The sequence below is a fragment of the Salmo trutta genome, chromosome 1, assembly GCF_901001165.1.
Source record: "Salmo trutta chromosome 1, fSalTru1.1, whole genome shotgun sequence".
NCBI lineage: Eukaryota > Metazoa > Chordata > Actinopteri > Salmoniformes > Salmonidae > Salmo > Salmo trutta.
Genome location: NC_042957.1, coordinates 5,275,563 through 5,302,828, shown reverse-complemented (window position 1 = coordinate 5,302,828; position 27,266 = coordinate 5,275,563). Strand labels below are relative to the sequence as shown.

Genomic DNA, 27,266 nt, shown 5'->3' with positions numbered 1-27,266 from the left:
TGCAAACGCATTCATTTTATTTAAGCTCCATGTAATATAATCATAGTTCACAGATTTATTTAGATTTAAGAAAGCAAAAAAATTGTGATTCATCTCTTTTTAAAACATAAAAAAATATACATATTTACCAAATTCTGGGATAAAAAATCAGTAACAATCTATGGATTATCAGGTCGTGTGGAGTACAGTCAGCTAGGTCTACTCTACAATACAAGTTAAAAGCTGCAAAATGTCCATACGCTCAGAGGTTCTTTTTTCTTTTTCTGAGAACTATAATTCTATTAAGAATATAGTATAATTTCTCTCTGACTTCCAGTATCACTGCCAGTGGTAGCTGGTGGCACTTTACATCAGAGTACGGGCTCATATTTACAGCTGGAACAAATACATTTTTTTTTATGGTATCAAACACATTTTCTCCATTCTGGCCATTTATTATGAGCCGTCCTCCTCTCGCCAGCCTCCACTGTCTAGGATTGGGGATTAGTTTTGCTTGTTAAGGGTTCTCCAGGGTGGTGTTGACCTAGGTCAAAGTAAGGGTTCTCCAAGGTGGTGTTGACTGTGACGGACATTGTGGAGCTTTTGCTAATGGTTTTGTTGTCCTTGGTGGTCTCCCCAATTACTCTACTGGTGTTGTAGTAGTAGAGGAACAGGAAGAAACCTAGCGAGAGACGGTGGGAGACTGGTTACTACTCATACCAATAGTGCGCGTGTGTCCATATGTAAAAGATTAATGATATTACAATCCAAATATCTCAAGCATACCTTTTTTTTTTTGATCGGTTTATAAATTGTAGTATTAGTTGATCTCATATCTGTCTTAACCTACCTTGGAATGAGTTGAGGATGGTGAAGATGTAGAAGGAGGGAACCTTGAGGACCCCGTGGGCGAAGAAGGCAAAACTCCAGGTGATTCCCAGTAGACAGCACAGCCCCATCACAGTCACTATGTCCTTGGTGCCTGTCCCCTGCTGCTGGGCCTGGTCCGTGCCCGGCTTGGTCTAGGGTCAGGATCACAAGGTTACTGACTATAGATATAGAACCTAATGTCATAGAGTCCTTACACCAAAAATGAAACAATTTGTCATCTGTTTTAGCTGGGGTTTACTCTGTCTGACTTTAAATAGAACTGAACTCAGCAAAAAAAGAAACGTCCCTTTTTCAGGACCCTGTCTTTCAAAGATAATTCATAAAAATCAAAATAATTTCAGATCTTCATTGTAAAGGGTTTAAATACTGTTTCCCATGCTTGTTCAATGAACCATAAACATGCACCTGTGGAACGGTCGTTAAGACACTAACAGCGGAAGGCAATTATGGTCACAGTTATGAAAACTTAGAACACAAAAGAGGCATTTCAACTGACTCTGAAAAACACCAAAAGAAAGATGCCCAGGGTCCCTGCTCATCTGCGTGACCGTGCCTTAGGCATGCTGCAAGGAGGCATGAGGACTGCAGATGTGGCCAGGGCAATAAATTGCAATGTCCGTACTGTGAGACGCCTAAGACAGCGCTACAGGGAGACAGGACGGACAGCTGATCGTCCTCGCAGTCGCAGACCACGTGTAACGACACCTGCACAAGATCGGTATATCCGAACATCACACCTGCGGGACAGGTACAGGATGGCAACAACAACTGCCGGAGTTACACCAGGAATGCACAATCCCTCCATCAGTGCTCAGACTGTCCGCAATAGGCTGAGAGAGGCTGGACTGAGGGCTTGTAGGCCTGTTGTAAGGCAGGTCCTCACCAGACATCACCGGCAACAACATCGTCTATGGGCACAAACCCACCGTCGCTGGACCAGACAGGACTGGCAAAAAGTGCTCTTCACTGACGAGTCACGGTTTTGTCTCACCAGGTGTGAGGTCTGTACACCGAGGCCTGTACTCTGGAGTGGGATCGATTTGGAGGTGGAGGGTCTGTCATGGTCTGGGACAGTATATCACAGCATCATTGGACTGAGCTTGTTGTCATTGCATGCAATCTCAACGCTGTGTGTTACAGGGAAGACATCCTCCTCCCTCATGTGGTACCCTTCCTGCAGGCTCATCCTGACATGACCCTCCAGCATGACAATGCCACCAGCTATACTGCTCATTCTGTGCGTGATTTCCTGCAAGACAGGAATGTCAGTGTTCTGCCATGGCCAGCGAAGAGCCCGGATCTCAATCCCTTGAGCACGTCTGGGACCTGTTGGATCGGAGGGTGAGAGCTAGGGCCATTCCCCCCAGAAATGTCTGGGAACTTGCAGGTGCCTTGGTGGAAGAGTGGGGTAACATCTCACAGCAAGAACTGGCAAATCTGGTGCAGTCCATGAGGAAGAGATGCACTGCAGGACTTAATGCAGCTGGTGGCCACACCAGATACTGACTGTTACTTTTGATTTTGACCCCCCCCCCCTTGTTCAGGGACACATTATTCCATTTCTGTTAGTCACATGTCTGTGGAACTTGTTCAGTTTGTCTCAGTTGTTGAATCTTATGGTTATACAAATATTTACACGTTAAATTTGCTGAAAATAAACGCAGTTGACAGTGAGAGGACGTTTATTTTTTTGCTGAGTTTAGAATTATCATCTGCTGATGTACGATCTGTGGTTACTTAGGACAACATTGTATTCACGTGCCAAATATTTTTTTTAAATGACAAATTATTGTGGCCATCGCTAAGATAGCTAAAGATTCTACAGGATGAGCATTGATAATATGACAGCAGTCAGGAAATCAATGAATAAAGTGGCTGTAGATATATATATATAAAAAATAACTTTTCAATGGATAGAATGACAGTAAAACAGTTATGTGTTTCCTGAGAAGTTAGCTGAAATTCACTGTTTATTTTCCTATTTTTTGTGGTCCTCCGTTCCTAGGTTGGAGACACCCATACACATGATTAAGGCACTTTGGATAAAAGCGTTAGCTAGATGGCCTACAGTGTATTATTAATGGCAAAGTTTCTGTGCTGCTACCATATATTTCCCAATCTTTTTTTGCTCGATCGCCGGTCCCCTTAGGTTAACAATTCATCCGCATTTATGCAGAATTATGGGATGTTAATGTCTATGCGTTGGTAACTATAACAACCTTGTTCTTGGTGCCCTTAAGGTGGACCAGCCAGCTCAGAACCACGATGAAGGTGGTGAACGTGAAGAGGAAGACCAGCGCATAGTAGCCTATGTTTACTATGTAGTGAACGTTAATGTCCAGGATCCAGCACCTAGAGACGGAGGAGAGTTACATCACTATGCAGTTGGTATAGAGACAGAGGAGAGTTGCATCACTATGCAATTGGTATAGAGACAGAGGAGAGTTACATCACTATGCAGTTGGTATAGAGGGGAGGAGAGTTACATCACTATGCAGTTGGTATAGAGACAGAGGAAAGTTACATCACTATGCAGTTGGTATAGAGACAGAGGAGAGTTACATCACTATGCAGTTGGTATAGAGGGGAGGAGAGTTACATCACTATGCAGTTGGTATAGAGACAGAGGAGAGTTACATCACTATGCAGTTGGTATAGAGACAGAGGAGAGTTACATCACCATGCAGTTGGTATAGAGGGGAGGAGAGTTACATCACTATGCAGTTGGTATAGAGACAGAGGAGAGTTACATCACCATGCAGTTGGTATAGAGACAGAGGAGAGTTACATCACCATGCAGTTGGTATAGAGGGGAGGAGAGTTACATCACCATGCAGTTGGTATAGAGACAGAGGAGAGTTACATCACTATGCAGTTGGTATAGAGACAGAGAAGAGTTACATCACCATGCAGTTGGTATAGAGACAGAGGAGAGTTACATCACCATGCAGTTGGTATAGAGACAGAGGAGAGTTACATCACTGTGTAGTTCTTAGTTATGTATATGTAGAGTAGTTGCTATAGGGTTAGGGTATATATAGTGTAGTTGCTATAGCGTTAGGGTATATATAGTGTAGTTGTTATTGAGTTAGGGTATATATAGTGTAGTTGTTATTGAGTTAGGGTATATATAGTGTAGTTGCTATAGAGTTAGGGTATATATAGTGTAGTTGCTATAGAGTTAGGGTATATATAGTGTAGTTGCTATAGAGTAAGGGTATATATAGTGTAGTTGCTATAGAGTTAGGGTATATATAGTGTAGTTGTTATTGAGTTAGGGTATATGTAGTGTAGTTGCTATAGAGTTAGGGTATATATAGTGTAGTTGTTATTGAGTTAGGGTATATATAGTGTAGTTGTTATTGAGTTAGGGTATATATAGTGTAGTTGTTATTGAGTTAGGGTATATGTAGAGTGGCTGATGTTCATTATGTCTAGGATCCAGGACCTTCACAGTGGAATAATAAGCACAGGGTTAAGCCTGGATTGAGTCTGAGACTGCGAGTTATTTTCCTCTGAAAAGACAATGTTAATCAAGTATTACATAATTGAGACCCACATGTACACTTCCTTCCCTCCGTCAGTGTTGATGATCTGTTTTCCGTATTTACCCAGACTGAGGAGGGTGATCACTACCGTGCCGGGCAGCACTAAGGCAGAGGACATAGATCAAACAAAAAAGGTAAGTAGTATATTCAATTCTTTAACCATTTGCAAAAAAATACTGACACTCAATTGACTCAGTTGGACCCTCAGGCACAGGTTCAAGGCTTCAAATCCCTCCCCCAAAGTCACTACACTATCAATACATCATAATCCATAACATCCCGAAAATGGCCTTACCTAACTTTATCTCCTTCAAAACCTCCAGTAGCTATCGCAACCTGAGTATCAGACCACTCACCCCACCCGGCGATGCAGACTTTCATGATGTAGCGCGGTATGGGGTCGGAGCCTGACTTGTAGAGCTGCTGACATAGGTGGAAGGCCTCCACGGCAAACCAGGTGAAGGTGGCCAGCATAGAGTAATGCATGGCTGCAGCCATCACCTGGCAGCCCACTGGGCTCTGCAGACTGGCCACCCACCCATTGGTCAGGAAGGTGACGTTGAGCATGAACATGGACAGAAACAGTTGGATCAGGATCTGGGTGGTATTGCTCGACTTTGCCTTCCTGTAGGTCACATACAGGTTACAAGTTAGTGGGTCAAAGTTCAAGGGGTTAGTAGGTCAAGGGACACTCAGTAGGTGGCCTGAGTCGTGAATTGACTATATCATAAAACATTTTATGAAAACCAAAAATAACCTTTTTTTGGTCTTAATTTAAGGTTAGGCACAAAGTTAGCAGTGTGGTTAAGTTTAAAATCAGTTTTCAGGTCAATGGAGGCCATTGCTACATGTAGAGATTGGCTGGCCATGAGCTTTGTTTAATATCCACACTCTCTCAGATCTCCTCCAATCCGCTTTGAAAAAGAATCGAGGAAACAAGGATGGAGGAAAGCAAGGATTTGACAGCTAGTATGTTTTCAGATACAGCTTTGTTGACCAGTACCATAATGACAGTGGGCAGAGCTACCTACTTTATCAGGAAGTAGTGACCAGTACCATAATGACAGTGGGCAGAGCTACCTACCTTAGCAGGAAGTAGTGACCAGTACCATGATGACAGTGGGCAGAGCTACCTACCTTAGCAGGAAGTAGTGACCAGTGCCATAATGACAGTGGGCGGAGCTACCTACTTTATCAGGAAGTAGTGACCAGTGCCATAATGACAGTGGGCGGAGCTACCTACTTTATCAGGAAGTGCATGAAGAGAACCACGCCCAGGAAGAACATGGACACGCCACACCCCACATAGGTGATGTAGGTGAGAGAGTTCAGATCGCCGTCTGAGATAGTCTGGTTTGGAGGGGACTGAAAAAGGAGCACAGGTTAGTGATGAACAGATTCATGTATTAGAAATCTTTATTGTTTTACTATTTCAAATAGATCTGCTTAGAATTTAAATGAAAGAAGCAACAATCTGGAGCATATGCAACATTACTAAATCAAATTCAATGTTATTTGTCACATGCTTGGTAAACAACAGGTGTAGACTAACAGTGAAATGCTGACTTACAGCCCTTCCCAACAATACAGTAAATGGTAAAAGAATCGGGTTGCAAAATTCTGGTAACTTTCCCCAAATCCCAAGGTTTTCCAGAAATCCAGGTTTGAAGATGAGGATTTGTAGAAAACCTGGGAATTTTGGGAACGTTACCTGAATTTTGCCACCCTATAAGAGAACGAGGGAACCTTACCATTAGCACAGCAAAGAAAGTCAGGTGTGTACACTTGCAGGTTATGTTGTCCCCTTTCACAAGGGTCAAACAGCCATAGTCTGTCCAGTTGGGTTGACTCCCTATGAAGGGGAAAAAGGGTGAGAATCGGATACTACATACTATGATGTGCCATGTATAGTGCTTACTACAGTCTACTAGCTACTCGCTATGCTTACTTAATGGAAGTATGCCATTCCAAACCTTACCTTGTATAGTATGCAAATCAGTTAGGAAAAGTAATGGCAGCTAAATACCTTCACCGTTCCATGACTGGCACGATGGAATGGCTCCCCCCTGGTGGAAAACAAAGTAGTGCATTATGGGTAGAGCTGATGTACTCATAAAGTATTTAGAAGAAGTGTTTCACACCAAATGCAGCAAATTTGGGGGGTTAGCTCAACTCAGATTCAACCCAGGCTCCGGTGTAAAGTCTCTCTTATTTTGCCTGTATATTCTGTTTATTGTGGCAGTACATTTTACATTTTAGTCATTTAGCAGACGCTCTTATCCAGAGCGACTTACAGTAGTGAATGCATACATTATTTTTTATTTTTTATATATATTTTTTTTACTGGCCCCCCGTGGGAATCGAACCCACAACCCTGGCGTTGCAAACACCATGCTCTACCAACTGAGCTACAGGGAAGGCCAGTACCATTTCACCAGGTCAAATTCCTGCAACATGTAAATGTACTTGGTGATCTGTCAGACTGTCAGTCCAACCCCCTCAGCTACCACACCAAGAGGTATGAACTTAACCTTTTGATTAGTCTGTGTGTCATGTTCCTCAGCCTACAGTAGTCCATCTATGGGACATTTTCAAAACTACTTTTCCCTCTTAGGGCCAATGTACACATTATATCCCACATACTTGTTTGTACCTTAACAGGCATTAGTAAAGCGCATCGTCATTTACCTTCTGGACGTTTAGAAAATTAAGATTTATGTTGTCGGTTAAATTGGCGATGAAACAGCCCATCTCGATCGCTACCACTTCGTTATGCAGAACTGTGCTGTTGTTTACATCCTGGAATAAAGAGAGCGCATGACAACCATAGCACCCCTAGGATTGCAAAATTCCAATAACCTTCCCAAAATGCTCTGGTTTTCCAGAAATACCAGTTGGAAAACTCCAGGAAAGTGGAATGTAGGGAATCCGGAATCCAGGATTTCTGGAAAATTGGGACCAGAATTCTGCGACCCTAGTGGCAGCACACCAACTGTCCTTTGATTTTCTTAATTCAGTGAAAGGACGATTGAAGTCTTAGACATACCTTGGACATGTTGGGGAATCGGAAAACACCGGCAAATGCACTGCCGTTGCTTAAGTTGTAGGCCTTTTCAAATGCTTCCTTTGTGACTGATATAGACCTAGAGAAGCCACCCAGAGACTTCCGATCTTCCACAATCTGAACAACAACAAACGAGAACAAAGTCAGACACACAGAGGCTTGTACAAATCTGCTAACTTTACCAAAATGTCTAGATTTTCCAGAAATCTATAGGTTGGAGGATTCCGGATTTCCTGCTTATTGCCTCCTGATTCCAAGGATCGTCCAACCGGGTTTTCTGGAAGACCAGCTAATTTGGGGAAAGTTTCAATATTTTTGCAACCCTCGACACACGTTAGTTTATCTGGACCACAGGAGGCTGTTGAGGGGAGGACGGCTCATAAAAATATGACTGGAAAGGAGCAAATGGAATGGCATCAAATGGAAACCATGCGTTTGATGGATTTGATACCATTCCACTGATTCTGCTCCAGCTATCCCCAATTAAGGTGCCACCAACCTCCAGTGGACCTCACTATGTTTGGGCTTAATACTATGTAATACTGATACCACAACTATACCCAGCTACAACCATACCCAGCCACAGCCATACGCAGCTACAACCACAGCCATACCCAGCTACAACCATACCCAGCTACAACCATACCCAGCTACAACCATACCCGGCTACAACCATACCCAGCTACAGCTACAGCCATACCCAGCTACAGCCACACCCAGCTACAGCCACACCCAGCTACAGCGATACCCAGCTACAACCATACCCAGCTACAGCCATACCCAGCTACAGCCACACCCAGCTACAGCCACACCCAGCTACAGCCACACCCAGCTACAGCCACACCCAGCTACAGCCATACCCAGCTTCAGCCACAGCCATACCCAGCTACAGCCATACCCAGCCACAGCCATACCCAGCTACAGCCATACCCAGCTACAGCCACACCCAGCTTCAGCCACAGCCATACCCAGCTACAGCCATACCCAGCTACAACCATACCCAGCTACAGCCATACCCAGCTACAGCCATACCCAGCTACAGCCATACCCAGCTTCAGCTACAGCCATACCCAGCTACAGCTACAGCCATACCCAGCTACAGCCATACCCAGCTACAGCCATACCCAGCTACAGCCATACCCAGCTACAGCCATACCCAGCCACAGCCATACCCAGCTACAGCCATAGCCATACCCAGCTACAGCCATACCCAGCTACAGCCATACCCAGCTACAGCCATACCCAGCCACAGCCATACCCAGCTACAGCCATACCCAGCCACAGCCATACCCAGCTACAGCCATACCCAGCTACAGCCATACCCAGCTACAGCCATACCCAGCTACAGCCATACCCAGCTACAGCCACAGCCATACCCAGCTACAGCCATACCCAGCTACAGCCATACCCAGCTACAGCCATACCCAGCTACAGCCACACCCAGCTACAGCTACAGCCATACCCAGCTACAGCCATACCCAGCTACAGCCATAACCAGCTACAACCATACCCGGCCACAGCCATACCCGGCCACAGCCATACCCAGCTACAGCCATACCCAGCTACAGCCATACCCAGCTACAGCCATACCCAGCTACAGCCATAACCAGCTACAGCCATACCCAGCTACAGCCATACCCGGCTACAGCCATACCCGGCTACAGCCATACCCGGCCACAGCCATACCCAGCTGCAGCCATACCCAGCCACAGCCATACCCAGCTACAACCATACCCAGCTACAGCCATACCCAGCTACAACCATAACCAGCTACAACCATAACCAGCTACAACCATAACCAGCTACAACCATACCCAGCTACAACCATAACCAGCTACAACCATAACCAGCCACAGCCATACCCAGCTACAACCACAGCCATACCCAGCTACAGCCATACCCAGCCACAGCCACAGCCATACCCAGCTACAGCCATACCCAGCTACAGCCACAGCCATACCCAGCTACAGCCACAGCCATACCCAGCTACAGCCACAGCCATACCCAGCTACAGCCACAGCCATACCCAGCTACAGCCATACCCAGCTACAACCACAGCCATACCCAGCTACAGCCATACCCAGCCACAGCCACAGCCATACCCAGCTACAGCTACAGCCATACCCAGCTACAGCCATACCCAGCTACAACCATACCCGGCCACAGCCATACCCGGCCACAGCCATACCCGGCTACAGCCATACCCGGCTACAGCCATACCCGGCTACAGCCATACCCGGCTACAGCCATACCCAGCTACAGCCATACCCAGCTACAGCCATAACCAGCTACAACCATAACCAGCTACAACCATACCCAGCTACAACCATAACCAGCTACAACCATAACCAGCTACAACCATAACCAGCCACAGCCATACCCAGCTACAACCACAGCCATACCCAGCTACAGCCATACCCAGCTACAACCATAACCAGCTACAACCATAACCAGCTACAACCATAACCAGCTACAACCATAACCAGCCACAGCCATACCCAGCCACAGCCACAGCCATACCCAGCTACAGCCATACCCAGCTACAGCCACAGCCATACCCAGCTACAGCCATACCCAGCTACAGCCACAGCCATACCCAGCTACAGCCACAGCCATACCCAGCTACAGCCACAGCCATACCCAGCCACAGCCACAGCCATACCCAGCCACAGCCACAGCCATACCCAGCTACAGCCACAGCCATATCCAGCTACAGCCACAGCCATACCCAGCTACAGCCACAGCCATACCCAGCTACAGCCACAGCCATACCCAGCTACAGCCATACCCAGCTACAGCCACAGCCATACCCAGCTACAGCCATACCCAGCTACAGCCATACCCAGCTACAGCCATAACCAGCTACAGCCATACCCAGCTACAACCATACCCGGCCACAGCCATACCCGGCCACAGCCATACCCAGCTACAGCCATACCCAGCTACAGCCATACCCAGCTACAGCCATACCCAGCTACAACCATAACCAGCTACAACCATAACCAGCTACAACCATACCCAGCTACAACCATAACCAGCTACAACCATACCCAGCTACAACCATAACCAGCTACAACCATACCCAGCTACAACCATAACCAGCTTCAACCATAACCAGCTACAACCATACCCAGCTACAACCATAACCAGCTACAACCATAACCAGCCACAGCCATACCCAGCTACAACCACAGCCATACCCAGCTACAGCCATACCCAGCCACAGCTACAGCCATACCCAGCCACAGCCACAGCCATACCCAGCCACAGGCACAGCCATACCCAGCTACAGCCATACCCAGCTACAGCCATACCCAGCTACAGCCATAACCAGCTACAGCCATACCCAGCTACAGCCATACCCGGCCACAGCCATACCCGGCCACAGCCATACCCGGCTACAGCCATACCCAGCTACAGCCATACCCAGCTACAGCCATACCCAGCTACAACCATAACCAGCTACAACCATAACCAGCTACAACCATAACCAGCTACAACCATAACCAGCTACAACCATACCCAGCTACAACCATAACCAGCTACAACCATAACCAGCTACAACCATACCCAGCTACAACCATAACCAGCTACAACCATAACCAGCCACAGCCATACCCAGCTACAACCACAGCCATACCCAGCCACAGCTACAGCCATACCCAGCCACAGCCACAGCCATACCCAGCTACAGGCATACCCAGCTACAGCCACAGCCATACCCAGCTACAGCCATACCCAGCAACAGCCACAGCCATACCCAGCTACAGCCACAGCCATACCCAGCTACAGCCACAGCCATACCCAGCCACAGCCATACCCAGCCACAGCCACAGCCATACCCAGCTACAGCCACAGCCATACCCAGCTACAGCCACAGCCATACCCAGCTACAGCCATACCCAGCTACAGCCACAGCCATACCCAGCTACAGCTACAGCCATACCCAGCTACAGCCATACCCAGCTACAGCCACAGCTACAGCCATACCCAGCTACAGCTACAGCCATACCCAGCTACAGCTACAGCTACAGCCATACCCAGCTACAGCTACAGCTACAGCCATACCCAGCTACAGCTACAGCCATACCCAGCTACAACCATAACCAGCTACAACCATACCCAGCTACAGCCATACCCAGCTACAACCATAACCAGCTACAACCACAGCCATACCCAGCTACAGCCACAGCCATACCCAGCTCCAGCCATACCCAGCTACAGCCATACCCAGCTACAGCCATACCCAGCTACAGCCATACCCAGCTACAGCCATACCCAGCTACAGCCATACCCAGCTACAACCATACCCAGCTACAGCCATACCCAGCTACAGCCATACCCAGCTACAGCTACAGCCATACCCTAGTTGACCACACCTGTCAGACCTCAAATATGAAAGTCTGACCTCTGCCCAACTTTAAAAAGGTGACTAATACCTAATGTTGCAAAGCAAATGTGCCTATGGGACATTAAAGCATTTTACATTTTCTGTCCATCCATTCATACAGAAATACAGGAAATACACCCACCTTAATGCCGGAGTTGGAAGAGTACCCAAAGGAGACTTCCTCGATGTCGATCCTTTCTTTGGGCTTCACTATGACCCCGGTGACCGAGCCCATCGTCACAGAAGCTGAGGACTCATTCATCATACTGACCAGAGAGGCGATATCTTTCATGGCCTGCCTGTGGAGAGGAGTACAGCGTCCATATTAGGACAGTCACACATCTATAGAATACAGCAGGGATATTCATATTTGGACCTCGAAGGCAGTTCCACTGCTGATTTTCATTCTTCCCCTCTAATCAGAGACTGTTTTAGACCTGGGACACCAGGTAGAACAGAAAACCAGCAGGCTCCAGACCTCCAGGCTGGGATTTCAATATCCCTTTAATACAGTCTACATATTAGGACAGTTCACACAGCCACGGTCTTTAACAACTGGTCCCGTGTGGCTCAGTTGGTAGAGCATGGTGTTTGCAACGCTAGGCTTGTGGGTTCGATTCCCACGGGGGACCAGTAGGGGAATTTTTTAAATAAAATGTATGCATTCACTACTGTAAGTGGCTCTGGATAAGAGCGACTGCTAAATGACTAAAATGTAAATGTAACAATATCCGTGAGGAGGAAGTTTAACCAGAGATTTAGTGACACCGCGATACACGCACTTCCTGCAATTCAATCTAGGGGGTGATTGAAGCGTCAGTTATTTACAATGTTTCTTTGTGTTAGTTCACAGGGCAGCTTTTCTTGCGAGGGGAAAATATTGCCCTATAAGTACATTTCCAAGCCTGGCAAGTGTGACAGCAAGTGCTTGTTTGGATACTGTTATAAGTTCTCTAAAAATTTACATTTATAGGGGTGGATTCCCGGCCAGCGATTAAACCTAATCTTGGACCTAGAAGCACTTTCAATGGATAATCTCCATTGAACATGTTTTATAGTCCTGGATTAGGTGTCATCTTTGTCCAGGAAGCTGGCCCTATGAATGACATAATAATAATACTACTAATAATAATAGATATGATTGAGTAATTCTTACGAAGCCTTTTCACCATCGATGTGAACTCCATTTCCAGTGTCAAAGATCATTGGAGGAGGCAACTCTTCCTCAGGTTCTTTGATTGGTTCATTACAGTTGAAACAGAAGCTCCCTGGTGCTGTTACGTTGATGATGAACTTATCTTGCTTTTTGGAGTCTAAGAAGATATGTAAAAACAAACACACCATTTCTCTTTCATATATTTTTGAGGTGTTCTCACTTTATTTAGACAGAAAGGAAATCAGAGGGGGAGAAGGAGAACAAGTGGGAAGGGATTGAACCCTGGCCTCTGGTGGGGTGTGGTGTTACCACTTCCCCACAGCTCTGCAGAGACTGACCCTTTATAAACCAACACCTTCCATCAAGAGCATGCTGCTGTGTTTGAATTACAGTATAGTGATTAGTGAATAGATCCTAATCCAGGCGCTTGTCATCTCCCGTCTGGACAACTGCAACTCGCTGTTGGCTGGGCTCCCCGTTTGTGCCATCAAACCCCTTGCAATTAATACAGAATGTTGCAGATCGCCTGGTGTTCTCCCATGTCATTCTCTGTACGTGTATTCATGGATGCCATGGGAAGCCAGGCTTCCTCAAATATTTTGACCAATAAAATATATTAAAATTATAAAATAATTCATCTTACATCTCAGTTTGTGTTTTAATCATTTTTCGTCAATTCGCGAGTCGCTGAATCTCACCGGAGAAATAATCAGAGCGAGGGGAAACAGCGCCCCCTCTGTCTCAGTATGTGTAGTTCATGTATCGGATGCTGTCTGGACAGTGAAACAGCACCTCTCTGTCTCAGTATGTGTAGACCATGTATCTGATGCTGTCTGGACAGTGAAACAGCACGTCTCTGTCTCAGTATGTGTAGTTCATGTATCGGATGCTGTCTGGACAGTGAAACAGCACCTCTCTGTCTCAGTATGTGTAGACCATGTATCTGATGCTGTCTGGACAGTGAAACAGCACGTCTCTGTCTCAGTATGTGTAGACCATGTATCTGATGCTGTCTGGACAGTGAAACAGCATCTCTCTGTCTCAGGATGTGTAGACCATGTATCTGATGCTGTCTGGACAGTGAAACAGCACCTCTCTGATGCTGTCTGGACAGTGAAACAGCACCTCTCTGTCTCAGTATGTGTGGCCCATGTATCGGATGCTGTCTGGACCAAAAGAGTATAACTTGTTGCCGCTGTAGCATTTGGCCTCACTTGATGAAATAAATATATAAGATAATTATCCAGATAATTGCCCCCCCCCCCCCCCACCACCTACATTCCGGTTAGCGTTGTGAAGCATTAACAAAATAAACACGGAATATGTTGATACACACCGAAAGCCGGGACTCCACAGATCATGAGGATGTCTTATTTGTCTGCCTGTGACCTACCGTTATTGATCACCAGCCACGAGAGTCAAAATGTTTATTTCACACAACGTTTTCACCAAACAGCAAACTTCTTACAAGGTAAGCTTAGATTTGGTCTGTGTTTGAGCTATAATTACATGGGGGGCTATCAAATGAATCGTTAGATTGGTAGGAACAAATCTAGCCTATTGATGATGTATGACTTGATGGCAATATCGAATGTCCAGTGAGTGACTATATCTTTATGCATCAGAAATATGATGTTGCCTGCTTAAGCGCTGTAGTCATCCCAGCCGTAGTCATCCCATCTATATTCCCTGTATGTCTCTGACACCACCACAATGTTTGAGAGAGGTTGGTGTTGTAGAAAGTTTGTTTTTTTATAGTGAACAATAACTTTTAGGCACATCCAGTGTGCAAAACCAGTGCAATTATAACATTAGGACACTTGAATTTACCCTGGATACCCCATAACACCACCACAATGTTTGAGTGAGGTTGATATGGTAGAAATTGTGTTTTTATACAGAACAAATAGCATTTAGGTATTGTGTATATGTAATAGGACTGGAATTAGCTGCCACTTTGGAAACGTCCCATCACCACACCTGACACCACTTACTAAAACATCTTCCCATTTCTAGTTGTTAGGTCTATCAATCACATTTCTAGTTGTTAGGTCTATCAATCCCATTTCTAGTTGTTAGGTCTATCAATCCCTTTTCTAGTTGTTAGGTCTATCAATCCCATTTCTAGTTGTTAGGTCTATCAATCCCATGTCTAGTTGTTAGGTCTATCAATCCCATTTCTAGTTATTAGGTCTATCAATCCCATGTCTAGTTGTTCGGTCTATCAATCCCATGTCTAGTTGTTAGGTCTATCAATCCCATTTCTAGTTGTTAGGTCTATCAATCCCATTTCTAGTTGTTAGGTCTATCAATCCCATTTCTAGTTGTTAGGTCTATCAATCCCATTTCTAGTTGTTAGGTCTATCAATCCCATGTCTAGTTGTTAGGTCTATCAATCCCATGTCTAGTTGTTAGGTCTATCAATCCCATTTCTAATTGTTAGGTCTATCAATCCCATTTCTAGTTGTTAGGTCTATCAATCCCATTTCTAGTTGTTAGGTCTATCAATCCCATTTCTAGTTGTTAGGTCTATCAATCCCTTTTCTAGTTGTTAGGTCTATCAATCCCATTTCTAGTTGTTAGGTCTATCAATCCCTTTTCTAGTTAGGTCTATCAATCCCATGTCTAGTTGTTAGGTCTATCAATCCCATTTCTAGTTATTAGGTCTATCAATCCCATTTCTAGTTGTTAGGTCTATCAATCCCATTTCTAGTTGTTAGGTCTATCAATCCCATTTCTAGTTGTTAGGTCTATCAATCCCATTTCTAGTTGTTAGGTCTATCAATCCCATGTCTAGTTGTTAGGTCTATCAATCCCATTTCTAATTGTTAGGTCTATCAATCCCATTTCTAGTTGTTAGGTCTATCAATCCCTTTTCTAGTTGTTAGGTCTATCAATCCCATTTCTAGTTGTTAGGTCTATCAATCCCATGTCTAGTTGTTAGGTCTATCAATCCCATTTCTAGTTGTTAGGTCTATCAATCCCATTTCTAGTTGTTAGGTCTATCAATCCCATGTCTAGTTGTTAGGTCTATCAATCCCATTTCTAGTTGTTAGGTCTATCAATCCCATTTCTAGTTGTTAGGTCTATCAATCCCTTTTCTAGTTGTTAGGTCTATCAATCCCATTTCTAGTTGTTAGGTCTATCAATCCCATTTCTAGTTGTTAGGTCTATCAATCCCTTTTCTAGTTGTTAGGTCTATCAATCCCATTTCTAGTTGTTAGGTCTATCAATCCCATTTCTAGTTGTTAGGTCTATCAATCCCATTTCTAGTTGTTAGGTCTATCAATCCCATTTCTAGTTGTTAGGTCTATCAATCCCATTTCTAGTTGTTAGGTCTATCAATCCCATGTCTAGTTGTTAGGTCTATCAATCCCATTTCTAATTGTTAGGTCTATCAATCCCATTTCTAGTTGTTAGGTCTATCAATCCCATTTCTAGTTGTTAGGTCTATCAATCCCTTTTCTAGTTGTTAGGTCTATCAATCCCATTTCTTGTTGTTAGGTCTATCAATCCCATTTCTAGTTGTTAGGTCTATCAATCCAATTTCTAGTTGTTAGGTCTATCAATCCCATTTCTAGTTGTTAGGTCTATCAATCCCATTTCTAGTTATTAGGTCTATCAATCCCATTTCTAGTTGTTAGGTCTATCAATCCCATTTCTAATTGTTAGGTCTATCAATCCCATTTCTAATTGTTAGGTCTATCAATCCCATTTGTAGTTGTTAGGTCTATCAATCCCATGTCTAGTTGTTAGGTCTATCAATCCCATGTCTAGTTGTTAGGTCTATCAATCCCATTTCTAGTTGTTAGGTCTATCAATCCCATTTCTAGTTAGGTCTATCAATCCCATGTCTAGTTGTTAGGTCTATCAATCCCATTTCTAGTTGTTAGGTCTATCAATCCCATTTCTAGTTGTTAGGTCTATCAATCCCATTTCTAGTTGTTAGGTCTATCAATCCCATTTCTAGTTGTTAGGTCTATCAATCCCATTTCTAGTTGTTAGGTCTATCAATCCCATTTCTAGTTGTTAGGTCTATCAATCCCATTTCTAGTTGTTAGGTCTATCAATCCCATTTCTAGTTGTTAGGTCTATCAATCCCATTTCTAGTTGTTAGGTCTATCAATCCCATTTCTAGTTGTTAGGTCTATCAATCCCATTTCTAGTTGTTAGGTCTATCAATCCCATTTCTAGTTGTTAGGTCTATCAATCCCATTTCTAGTTGTGAGGTCTATCAATCCCATTTCTAGTTGTGAGGTCTATCAATCCCATTTCTAGTTGTGAGGTCTATCAATCCCATTTCTAGTTGTGAGGTCTATCAATCCCATTTCTAGTTGTGAGGTCTATCAATCCCATTTCTAGTTGTGAGGTCTATCAATCCCATTTCTAGTTGTGAGGTCTATCAATCCCATTTCTAGTTGTGAGGTCTATCAATCCCATTTCTAGTTGTGAGGTCTATCAATCCCATTTCTAGTTGTGAGGTCTATCAATCCCATTTCTAGTTGTGAGGTCTATCAATCCCATTTCTAGTTGTTAGGTCTATCAATCCCATTTCTAGTTGTTAGGTCTATCAATCCCATTTCTAGTTGTTAGGTCTATCAATCCCATTTCTAGTTGTTAGGTCTATCAATCCCATTTCTAGTTGTTAGGTCTATCAATCCCATTTCTAGTTGTTAGGTCTATCAATCCCATTTCTAGTTGTTAGGTCTATCAATCCCATTTCTAGTTGTTAGGTCTATCAATCCCATTTCTAGTTGTTAGGTCTATCAATCCCATTTCTAGTTGTTAGGTCTATCAATCCCATTTCTAGTTGTCAGGTCTATCAATCCCATTTCTAGTTGTTAGGTCTATCAATCCCATTTCTAGTTGTTAGGTCTATCAATCCCATTTCTAGTTGTTAGGTCTATCAATCCCATTTCTAGTTGTCAGGTCTATCAATCCCATTTCTAGTTGTTAGGTCTATCAATCCCATTTCTAGTTGTTAGGTCTATCAATCCCATTTCTAGTTGTTAGGTCTATCAATCCCATTTCTAGTTGTTAGGTCTATCAATCCCATTTCTAATTGTTAGGTCTATCAATCCCATTTGTAGTTGTTAGGTCTATCAATCCCATTTCTAGTTGTTAGGTCTATCAATCCCATTTCTAGTTGTTAGGTCTATCAATCCCATTTCTAGTTGTTAGGTCTATCAATCCCATTGTTCTGATATTGTTCACATGTTGTGGAAGACGTCTGATGTGTTTCCAGCTCTAGACATCAATAATTCACTTATAGCTTGTCAATAAAAGATAAATAAAAAATTAAAAACGGTTATTTAGTGTGTGTTTGATCTTGTGTATTCTGAACTATGTAACTCCTATCTACAGTGAGGGGAAAAAAATATTTGATCCCCTGCTGATTTTGTACGTTTGCCAACTGACAAAGAAATGATCAGTCTATAATTTTAATGGTAGGTTTATTTGAACAGTGAGAGACAGAATAACAACAAAAAAATCCAGAAAAACGCATATCAAAATGAGGGAAATAAGTATTTGACCCCCTCTCAATTAGAAAGATTTCTGGCTCCCAGGTGTCTTTTATACAGCTTGTTACCTGTATAAAAGACACCTGTCCACAGAAGCAATCAATCAATCAATCAGATTCCAAACTCTCCACCATGGCCAAGACCAACGAACTCTCCAAGGATGTCAGGGACAAGATTGTAGAGCTACACAAGGCTGGAATGGGCTACAAGACAAGCAGCTTGGTGAGAAGGTGACAACAGTTGGTGCGATTATTCGCAAATGGAAGAAACACAAAAGAACTGTCAATCTCCCTCGGCCTGGGGCTCCATGCAAGATCTCACCTCGTGGAGTTGCAATGATAATGAGAACGGTGAGGAATTAGCCAAGAACTACACGGGAGGATCTTGTCAATGATCTCAAGGCAGCTGGGACCATAGTCACCAAGAAAACAATTGGTAACACACTACGCTGTGAAGGACTGAAATCTTGCAGCGCCCGCAAGGTCCCCCTGCTCAAGAAAGCACATACATGCCCGTCTGAAGTTTGCCAATGAACATCTGAATGATTCAGAGGACAACTGGGTGAAAGTGTTGTGGTCAGATGAGACCAAAATGGAGCTCTTTGGCATCAACTCAACTCGCCGGGTTTGGAGGAGGAGGAATGCTGCCTATGACCCCAAGAACACCATCCCCACCGTCAAACATGGAGGTGGAAACATTATGCTTTGGGGGTGTTTTTCTGCTAAGGGGACAGGACAACTTCACCGCATCAAAGGGACGATGGACGGGGCCATGTACCGTCAAATCTTGGGTGAGAACCTCCTTCCCTCAGCCAGGGCATTGAAAATGGGTCGTGGATGGGTATTCCAGCATGACAATGACCCAAAACACACGGTCAAGGCAACAAAGGAGTGGCTCAAGAAGAAGCACATTAAGGTCCTGGAGTGGCCTAGCCAGTCTCCAGACCTTAATCCCATAGAGAATATGTGGAGGGAGCTGAAGGTTTGAGTTGTCAAACGTCAGCCTCGAAACCTTTGACTTGGAGAAGATCTGCAAAGAGGAGTGGGACAAAATCCCTCCTGAGATGTGTGCAAACCTGGTGGCCAACTACAAGAAACATCTGACCTCTGTGATTGCCAACAAGGGTTTTGCCACCAAATACTAAGTCATGTTTTGCAGAGGGGTCAAATACTTATTTCCCTCATTAAAATGCAAATCATTTTATAACATTTTTGACATGCGTTTTTCTGGATTTTTTTGTTGTTATTCTGTCTCTCACTGTTGAAATAGACCTACCATTAAAATTATAGACTGATCATTTCTTTGTTAGTGGGCAAACGTACAAAATCAGCTGGGGATCAAATACTTTTTTCCCCTCACTGTATCTTCTGATCATTTCCTCATAATCTCCCAGGTGTCTTCTTTCCAAATACACCACGTTTTTGCATGTCAAAATCATGTAATGACACATGAATAGCAGTTTCTTTTGGGTAATGTCTATTTAGGCAGAAATCTACATTTTTCTATTACTTTTTTAAACTAAGCGCATATATATATATATATATATATATATATAGACTTGCTGTAACTCTGTGGTTCTAAATCAGTAGTTGTTTAGTAAACTGTCAGAAACATTAAACTGGCTTGAACATGCTGCAGGTGATAACTTTGTATGCAATATTAGCCTTGTGGACTTCACCGATCAGATGTGGTTGTCCGGTTTAGTAATGAAACAATTGTATGTGTAGTTGAATTTATTCCACCACCGTGTGACTGTTTTTTTGTCGTCACAGACCTTATTGGATATCACGATAGCGTATGAACGAATGGGTTATAGAGCAAACAACGCAATTATCACAACATAGGTTGTAATATGGCTTTTTTACTGGCTTGGCTTCCTCACTGATTTTACCAACAGACCGCTACTGCTCACCCCGCTCCTCCACACACTCCACTGGCTTCCAGTCAAAGCTTGCATCCACTACAAGTCCATGGTACATGCCTACGGAGTAGCAAGAGGAACTGCCCCTCCCTATCTTCAGGCTATGCTCAAACCCTACACCCCAACCCGAACACTCCATTCTGCCACCTCTGGTCTATTGGCCCTCCCACCCATACTGCAGGGTAGCTCCCGCTCAGCCCAGTCCAAGCTCTTCTCTGTCCTGGCACCCCAAGGGTGGAACCATCTTTCCCCACTGAAGCTAGAACAGCAGAGTTCCTGCCTAACTTCCGGAAACCCTACCTCTTGAAAGGGTATCTTAAATAATCCCACAGCAAATTCTCTTGCTACAGCTCTTGTGGACATTCCTGCAGCGAGCATGCCCATTACACGCTCCCTCAAAACTTGAGACATCTGTGGCATTGTGTTGTGTGACAAAACTGCACATTTTAGAGTTACCTTTTATTGTCCCCCAGCACAAGGTGCACCTGTGTAATGACCATGCTCTTTAATCAGTTTATTTATATGCCACACCTGTCAGGTGGATGGATTATCTTGGCAAAGGAGAAATGCTCACTAACAGGGATGTAAACAAATTTGTGCACAACATTTGAGAGAAACATGTTTTTTTGTGCGTATGGAACATTTCTGTGATAATTTATTTCAGCTCATGAAACATGGGACCAACACTTTACATGTTATGTTTGTATCTTTTGTTCAGTGTATATTTTTGTTACCTTTATTTTAGCGGGGGAGTCTCATTGAGTCCAAGGGAGCCCTGCATCTCAACAATTACATAATCACGGCAGGTTAGAACATACAGCAGGTTCTTACTTTTGCAGACCTCTTTATCATATGCCGATGTACTGCAATGTTCAGCGGTGCGGAAACAGGAGACACTGCAGTTGGCTGTGGATGGAAAATAAGGGATTCAATGTAAGGCGCGTTATAGCATGGTGCGCTTTAACAGACTTTTACAGGTAAATTACGGTTGAAGCAACACGTGCGTGGGTTTACAGTGAACGCGATCTCCGCGAACTTCAGGGATAAAGCCTTTTTAAAGAAATTGCTGGTTGTATAGTGAACTATAACACGGCTTGGATCGAAAGGCATTCCGCTATCTTTCTATATGCACACATGTACATGCTGAACATAGACAGGAAGATCAATGGAAAACAATTAAAAACGTACTTTTGTTAGACTCGACGGAAGACCATTCCCTATTGTAACCTGTAACAAAATGCACTTGTTATTATTTTGACAAGAACAAGGTGATGTTCCCTGTGTTACAGAACATTTGCATCATGAATAGGAAAAGACTGCATCTTTAACCTGTAGTGTTTGTCCTGAGTGAGTCCAGTGTCTCGCTGCAATTCCATCCAACCATCACACACACAGACAATTGATTGTTCTTCTTCACGTACTTCTTCGCCATGTACAGGAAATGAGATTGATTTACTTTCCGCATCCAAAAGTCCACATCCTTCCAGTTTTCTAACAACCCAAGAAAAACAAAAAGTGAAAAAGTAATTTTAGACACAGATGTAAATATGTTGGTATCAAATAAGCAGTATGCAAAACTGTTGTTCATGGCATGTGGAGTCATACTCACTCTGAAAGTTAGTAACAGTAGTGTTGAATGTTACACTAGTGTTGAATGAAACACTGCACGTCGTTTGAAGTATGGCTGTGTTGGTTTTAGATGCGTTTCCTATTGGTGAGGAAGGGAGATGATAGACTAGCTTTGACCAAACTATGGTTAATTCTAGCTTTGGGACACAACATCGGGAGTCTGGATTGGTTGGACACCCGAAGTTGAGCATGGTCAAATCGGTTAATTCCGAAACAGGGTAATAGAAATTGGCTATACAACAAACAAATCTGGAACGACCAGGCTTGCCCGCCACTGCAGCTCGACCAAACGGAAGTTCTTCCATATTTCACATATGGTTTTCAATATCATTGTAAATCATTCCTGGCTCCTATCAATCTAAAATATATCCCATACGTCACAAGCTGTAATGAAACTCACCACAACATTTTTTCAGGGTACCTGTGAAGCCAGCGTCAACTATCAAACTATTCTTATCCTTATTCAGACAATCCATGATGTCACCTGATGGTTGTTTATTTTTTCCTGGGCCTGTAAAAAAGAACACATAAGACACAGATACACAAATACAAAAAAAAAAAAGCATTCCAAAAGGGTTCCCCATGGGAGGACATTTTGGAGAACTCTATCTCAAATCAATTAAATTCAATGGGCTTTATTGGCATGGGAAATATGTTTACAAAGCAATCTCTCTCTCCCTCTGTCACGCCCTGACCATAGAGATCATTATTCTCTATGTTTGGTTAGGTCAGGGTGTGACTCGGGTGGGATAATCTATGTTTTCTCTTTCTTTGTTTTTGGGCGAGTGTGGTTCCCAATCAGAGGCAGCTGTCTATCGTTGTCTCTGATTGGGAATCATACTTAGGCAGCCTGTTTTCTTCCTGTGTTTGTGGGAGGTTGTTTTCTGTTTTGTTATCTGTACCTGACAGAACTTTATGCTTTCGTTTTTCCCGTATGTTATTTTGTTTGAGAATAAAATCATGAACACTTACCACAATGCGCTTTGGTCCACTCATTCTGATGAGCGCCGTTACACCCTCCCTCTCTTGTCTCGACCGCTGAATGCTTGTCTATGAAAAGCCAACTGACATTTACTCCTGAGGTACTGACCTGTGTCACCCTCTACAACCATTGTGATTATTATTTGACCCTGTTGGTCATCTATGAACGTTTGAACATCTTGAAGAACAATCTAGCCTTAATGGCCATGTACTGTTATAATCTCCACCCGGCACAGCCAGAAGAGGACTGGCCACCCCTCAGAGCCTGGTTCCTCTCTAGGTTTCTTTCTAGGGAGTTTTTCCTAGTCACGTGCTTCTACATCTGCATTGTTTGCTCTTTGGGGTTTTAGCCTGGGTTTCTGTATAGCACTTTGTGACATCTGCTGATGTAAAAAGGGATTTATAAATGCATTTCATTGATTGATTTTGGGTCCCAGCCAGGTACAACTCTTTTGGGTTCCTGGATAAAAAAACTGAAAACCCCTTTATAGGTTCTAGATAGAACCTTTTTTCAAACCATTGTATTAATTACAATGCATGATCTTGTTGGATTGCTTTCCCATTGAAAGGAAGGCCAAGCAATACCTTTTGATATTGTAATACAGTAATCAGGTTTGGGGTCAATTCGAATTGAATTCAGTCAATTTAGGAAATTAATTAAATTTTGATTAAAAAAAATGTTTTTATTAACAACTAAAGAGGAGAAGCTATTTATTTCAAAAGTTGTTCTAGTTTTAAAATGTTAAATTCAAATCACTTCTTGAATTGAGTGACTTTAATTTGTACTGACCCCAACCCTGATAGTAATACACATGACACCTACAGTACATTTACGCTGAGTTAGTTTAAGTTAGTTTTCTAAGAAGGCTAAGTTAGTTTTCTAAGTAGGCTAAGTTAGTTTTCTACTCACAAGTAGGACTCCAGAGAAGAATGACCAGGAAGCCCAGAGCCACCCAACTCTTCAGCTCCATGGTGTTTGTTTCGGCTACAACAAAAAAATAAACCTTGGATGTGGTAACACTTGGTGTTCAGATGAAAAACCGAATTGGTAGTTCACTACAACATTTAAAAGTGAGCAGTTATTATACATTAGCATCCATCACAGGCTCTGTCGTGCACATTGACTGGACGTTACTGTGGCTGTTGACTAGACGTTCTCATCAAAACCTTTCAGTGATTTTCATAGTTATGAACTTTTTACCCTCAATTGTTATTTACTAAAAATGATTCATTTGGTAATGGACACAAAATATTACCATGTTTGCATTTTTGTGGCACAAAAACTCTATTTTTTCCCCCCACAAAATATAGCATGTTACAAACAATGCAGCCCCATGATGCCACGTTATGCTGATTGAATTCAGATATACAGTCGGATGTAGATAACAGATGTACTATTGAAGTAACAGGAGATGAAGCCTTACCTGTTTCTCGCTGTAACACCTATAGCCACGGTCACGGGAAACAGCGGCACACGTTCTGCCCAACCGTCAAAGAATGAAAACTATGTTCTCTGACTCATCCTCCACGATGATGCCCACATGAAAGTGTACATCTAAACGTGACCGTGAGTTTGCATGCCAACCCGGAGGGTCATATTTCCCTTGCAAAACTCGCACAGTGGTCAGTACACAAGCCAACAGGCACTTCTTTGTTTGTCGGTCATTATGCAAAGGATACAAAAAAACATGGAGAAGACTATGGAAGTGTCCCAAATAGCTCCCTGTTCCCTTTATAGTGCATTACTTTCAACCAGAGCTCATAGGGTTCTGGTCATATGTAGTGCACTATATAGGGATTAGGGATGCCATTTTGGGACGCTTATGATGTCTGATCAAATAATGAGTTATACAGTGTATTGTACCCTGCATCATTTGGTAAGCAGGACAAACCTGTACCGGGGTTATAATTCTGCTGTTGGTTTTCACATGAATAAACATATTAATGGGGGTGGGGGGCAGGTAGCCTAGTGGTTAGAGCGTTGGGTTGCTGGATTGAATCCCTGAGCTGACAAGGGAAAAAAATCTGTCGTTCTGCCCCTGAACAAGGCAGTTTAACCCACTGTTCCCCGGTAAGCCATCATTGTAAATAAGAATTTGTTCTTAACTGACTTGCCTAGTTAAATAAAGGTTAAATTAAATTTTAAAAATGAGGAGCTCGGCTTGAAGTCTATTCCAGGGCATGTTTCTATGAAGCCTCCTAGAGTAGGAGTGCTGATCTAGGATCAGCCCCCCCCCCCCCCCCCATTCATTAGATCAGCCCCCCCATCCATTAGGCAGACCAGATCCTAGATCAGCCCCCCCATCCATTAGGCAGACCAGATCCTAGATCAGCCCCCCCATCCATTAGGCAGACCAGACCCTAGATCAGCTGCCGCTGTCCATTCATTAGGCAGACCAGATCCTAGATCAGCTGCCGCTGTCCATTCATTTGGCAGACCAGATCCTAGATCAGCTGCCGCTGTCCATTCATTAGGCAGACCAGATCCTAGATTAGCCACCCCCTGTCCATTCATTATGCAGACCAGATCCTAGATCAGCTGCCGCTGTCCATCCATTAGGCAGACCAGATCCTAGATCGGCCGCCCCGTCCATTCATTAGGCAGACCAGATCCTAGATCAGCCGCCCTACTCTGAGATGCTTTATAAATATTGGCCCAGGTCCATTTTAGGTCTGGCAATTCAGGAAATCCTAAATTGCGAGGTGAAGTACTGTAGCCTACTTTTTTTTGTGTTAATATCCAAATCAATTCAGTAATTTTTCAAACTGAAATTAAGAGTGGAAATTTAGTAAAACTGGAATCGGACTTTCAGTTTACTTCCTGAATTGATTGGGTTTAAATTGAATTGACCCTCCTAACCTTGTCTTTAGGAATGTGCTGTGCAATGTTCTCCCAAGTCTCTGGGACTTTATGACAGTCACTGACCTCAGTTTACACTGTGCCACGGATATGCAAAACCATTACCTGCTATCACAGCTACTGGAAACATGTAAATTACACATCTAAGGGCGGTTTCCTAGACACAGACCATAAAGGTGACCTTGAGCCTTTTACTAGACTAAAAAACATGTTCAATATAAAATATTGATTTAAATATCCTATTAGCCCAGTTGGCCTGATAGTCTTAGTGTGTTTTGGAAACCATCCGATGAATGATCTCCTCGACAAAAAACTGGTTGAATGAAAGTTTTTTCCACGTCATTTCAACAACAAAAAAATTCAATGTGATGATGTTGAATCAATGTGAAAAATCTAATTGTATTTGAAAAAAAAAAGTCTTCAACGTAAGGGAATTTAGTATTTTTCCACACATTTAAATTTTTTTTTTTAACCTATATCCAATGATACGGTGACTTTTCTTTGTTGAATTCACGTTAGTTGAAAATGTCAATCAAAACTAGACATGGAACTGACATCTGTGCTCAATGGGGATAGCCTGACGAATTGTCACAATTTCATATGAAGTTTTTCTTTATTAATTCCTCTTAACCTTTTGCAACACTATTACAATATACATTTCTGACACAATATGTTGATTAAATAACAAATGTTTGAAAACCATTTGAAGACAGTTTATTGGTTGTGGGGAAATGTGTAAATGTAATAAGCTCTGGTGGTTCCATGTTAGATCTAAACAGACAAGCCTGTGTTTAGAATATTCAAATTAATGTGGCCGTAGCACAAGAAAGCGCATCATTTTTTCATTTTTACATTTTTAATCATTTAGCAGACACTCTTATCCAGAGTGACTTACAGTAGTGAATGCATACATTTCATACAATTTCATACACTTTTTTTTTTTTTTTTCCTGTGCTGGCCCCCCCGTGGGAATCGAACCCACAACCCTGGTGTTGTAAACACCATGCTCTACCAACTGAGCTACAGGGAAGGCTATGGAAGGGGAGACATATTGTATATTAGGGCCTAGTCCTATATACTGACATTTTATATAGCAATTATTATTATAATTTTTTTTTACAGGAGTTAAATCACAAATGATATAGTGACAGTGAAACACTGACAGGGTGAGGCCTTCTGCTTCTGTCACCTGAATACAGGACACTGCTCTCTGGCTAAATACTGTGTACTGTGCACAAGGTATTTCCTCGTTACACCGTTCGCATTGAAAGGAAAACCAGATATTCCAGGCAAGAAAAAGGACATACGACATCTCTAGGGTTGCC

General features: G+C 43.3%; 1 protein-coding gene across 2 annotated transcripts; it reads right to left on the bottom strand.

Moving 5' to 3' along the window:
* Positions 1-24,634, bottom strand: LOC115152831 (adhesion G-protein coupled receptor G2). Of its 2 annotated transcripts, XM_029697729.1 has the most exons (20): positions 24,506-24,634; positions 23,992-24,066; positions 23,073-23,150; positions 22,501-22,611; positions 22,081-22,179; positions 21,801-21,962; positions 21,660-21,698; positions 21,303-21,377; positions 13,029-13,185; positions 12,015-12,171; positions 7,465-7,599; positions 7,107-7,217; positions 6,445-6,484; positions 6,170-6,270; positions 5,662-5,783; positions 4,775-5,043; positions 4,430-4,520; positions 3,090-3,222; positions 830-1,001; positions 1-661 (listed from the first exon to the last, which is right to left on the bottom strand). In XM_029697729.1, the coding sequence occupies exons 2-20, from the start codon at positions 24,050-24,052 to the stop codon at positions 471-473; spliced, it is 2,304 nt and encodes a 767-aa protein (XP_029553589.1). In that variant the 5' UTR covers positions 24,053-24,066; positions 24,506-24,634; the 3' UTR covers positions 1-470. The 2 variants fall into 2 exon arrangements, with proteins under 2 accessions (XP_029553589.1, XP_029553671.1); XM_029697811.1 differs by lacking the exon at positions 23,073-23,150.
* Positions 24,635-27,266: the final 2,632 nt, after the last annotated feature.

Excerpts from the sequence above, each read along its gene's own strand:
- LOC115152831 (XM_029697729.1), bottom strand. The coding sequence starts at position 24,052 with ATGGAGCTGAAGAGTTGGGTGGCTCTGGGCTTCCTGGTCATTCTTCTC. Across the intron at positions 21,378-21,659 it reads TTCCGTCGAGTCTAACAAAA|CCAACTGCAGTGTCTCCTGT; the intron begins GTACGTTTTTAA and ends TTCCATCCACAG. Across the intron at positions 3,223-4,429 it reads GGAGGGAAGGAAGTGTACAT|GTGCTGGATCCTGGACATTA; the intron begins GTGGGTCTCAAT and ends CTCCGTCTCTAG.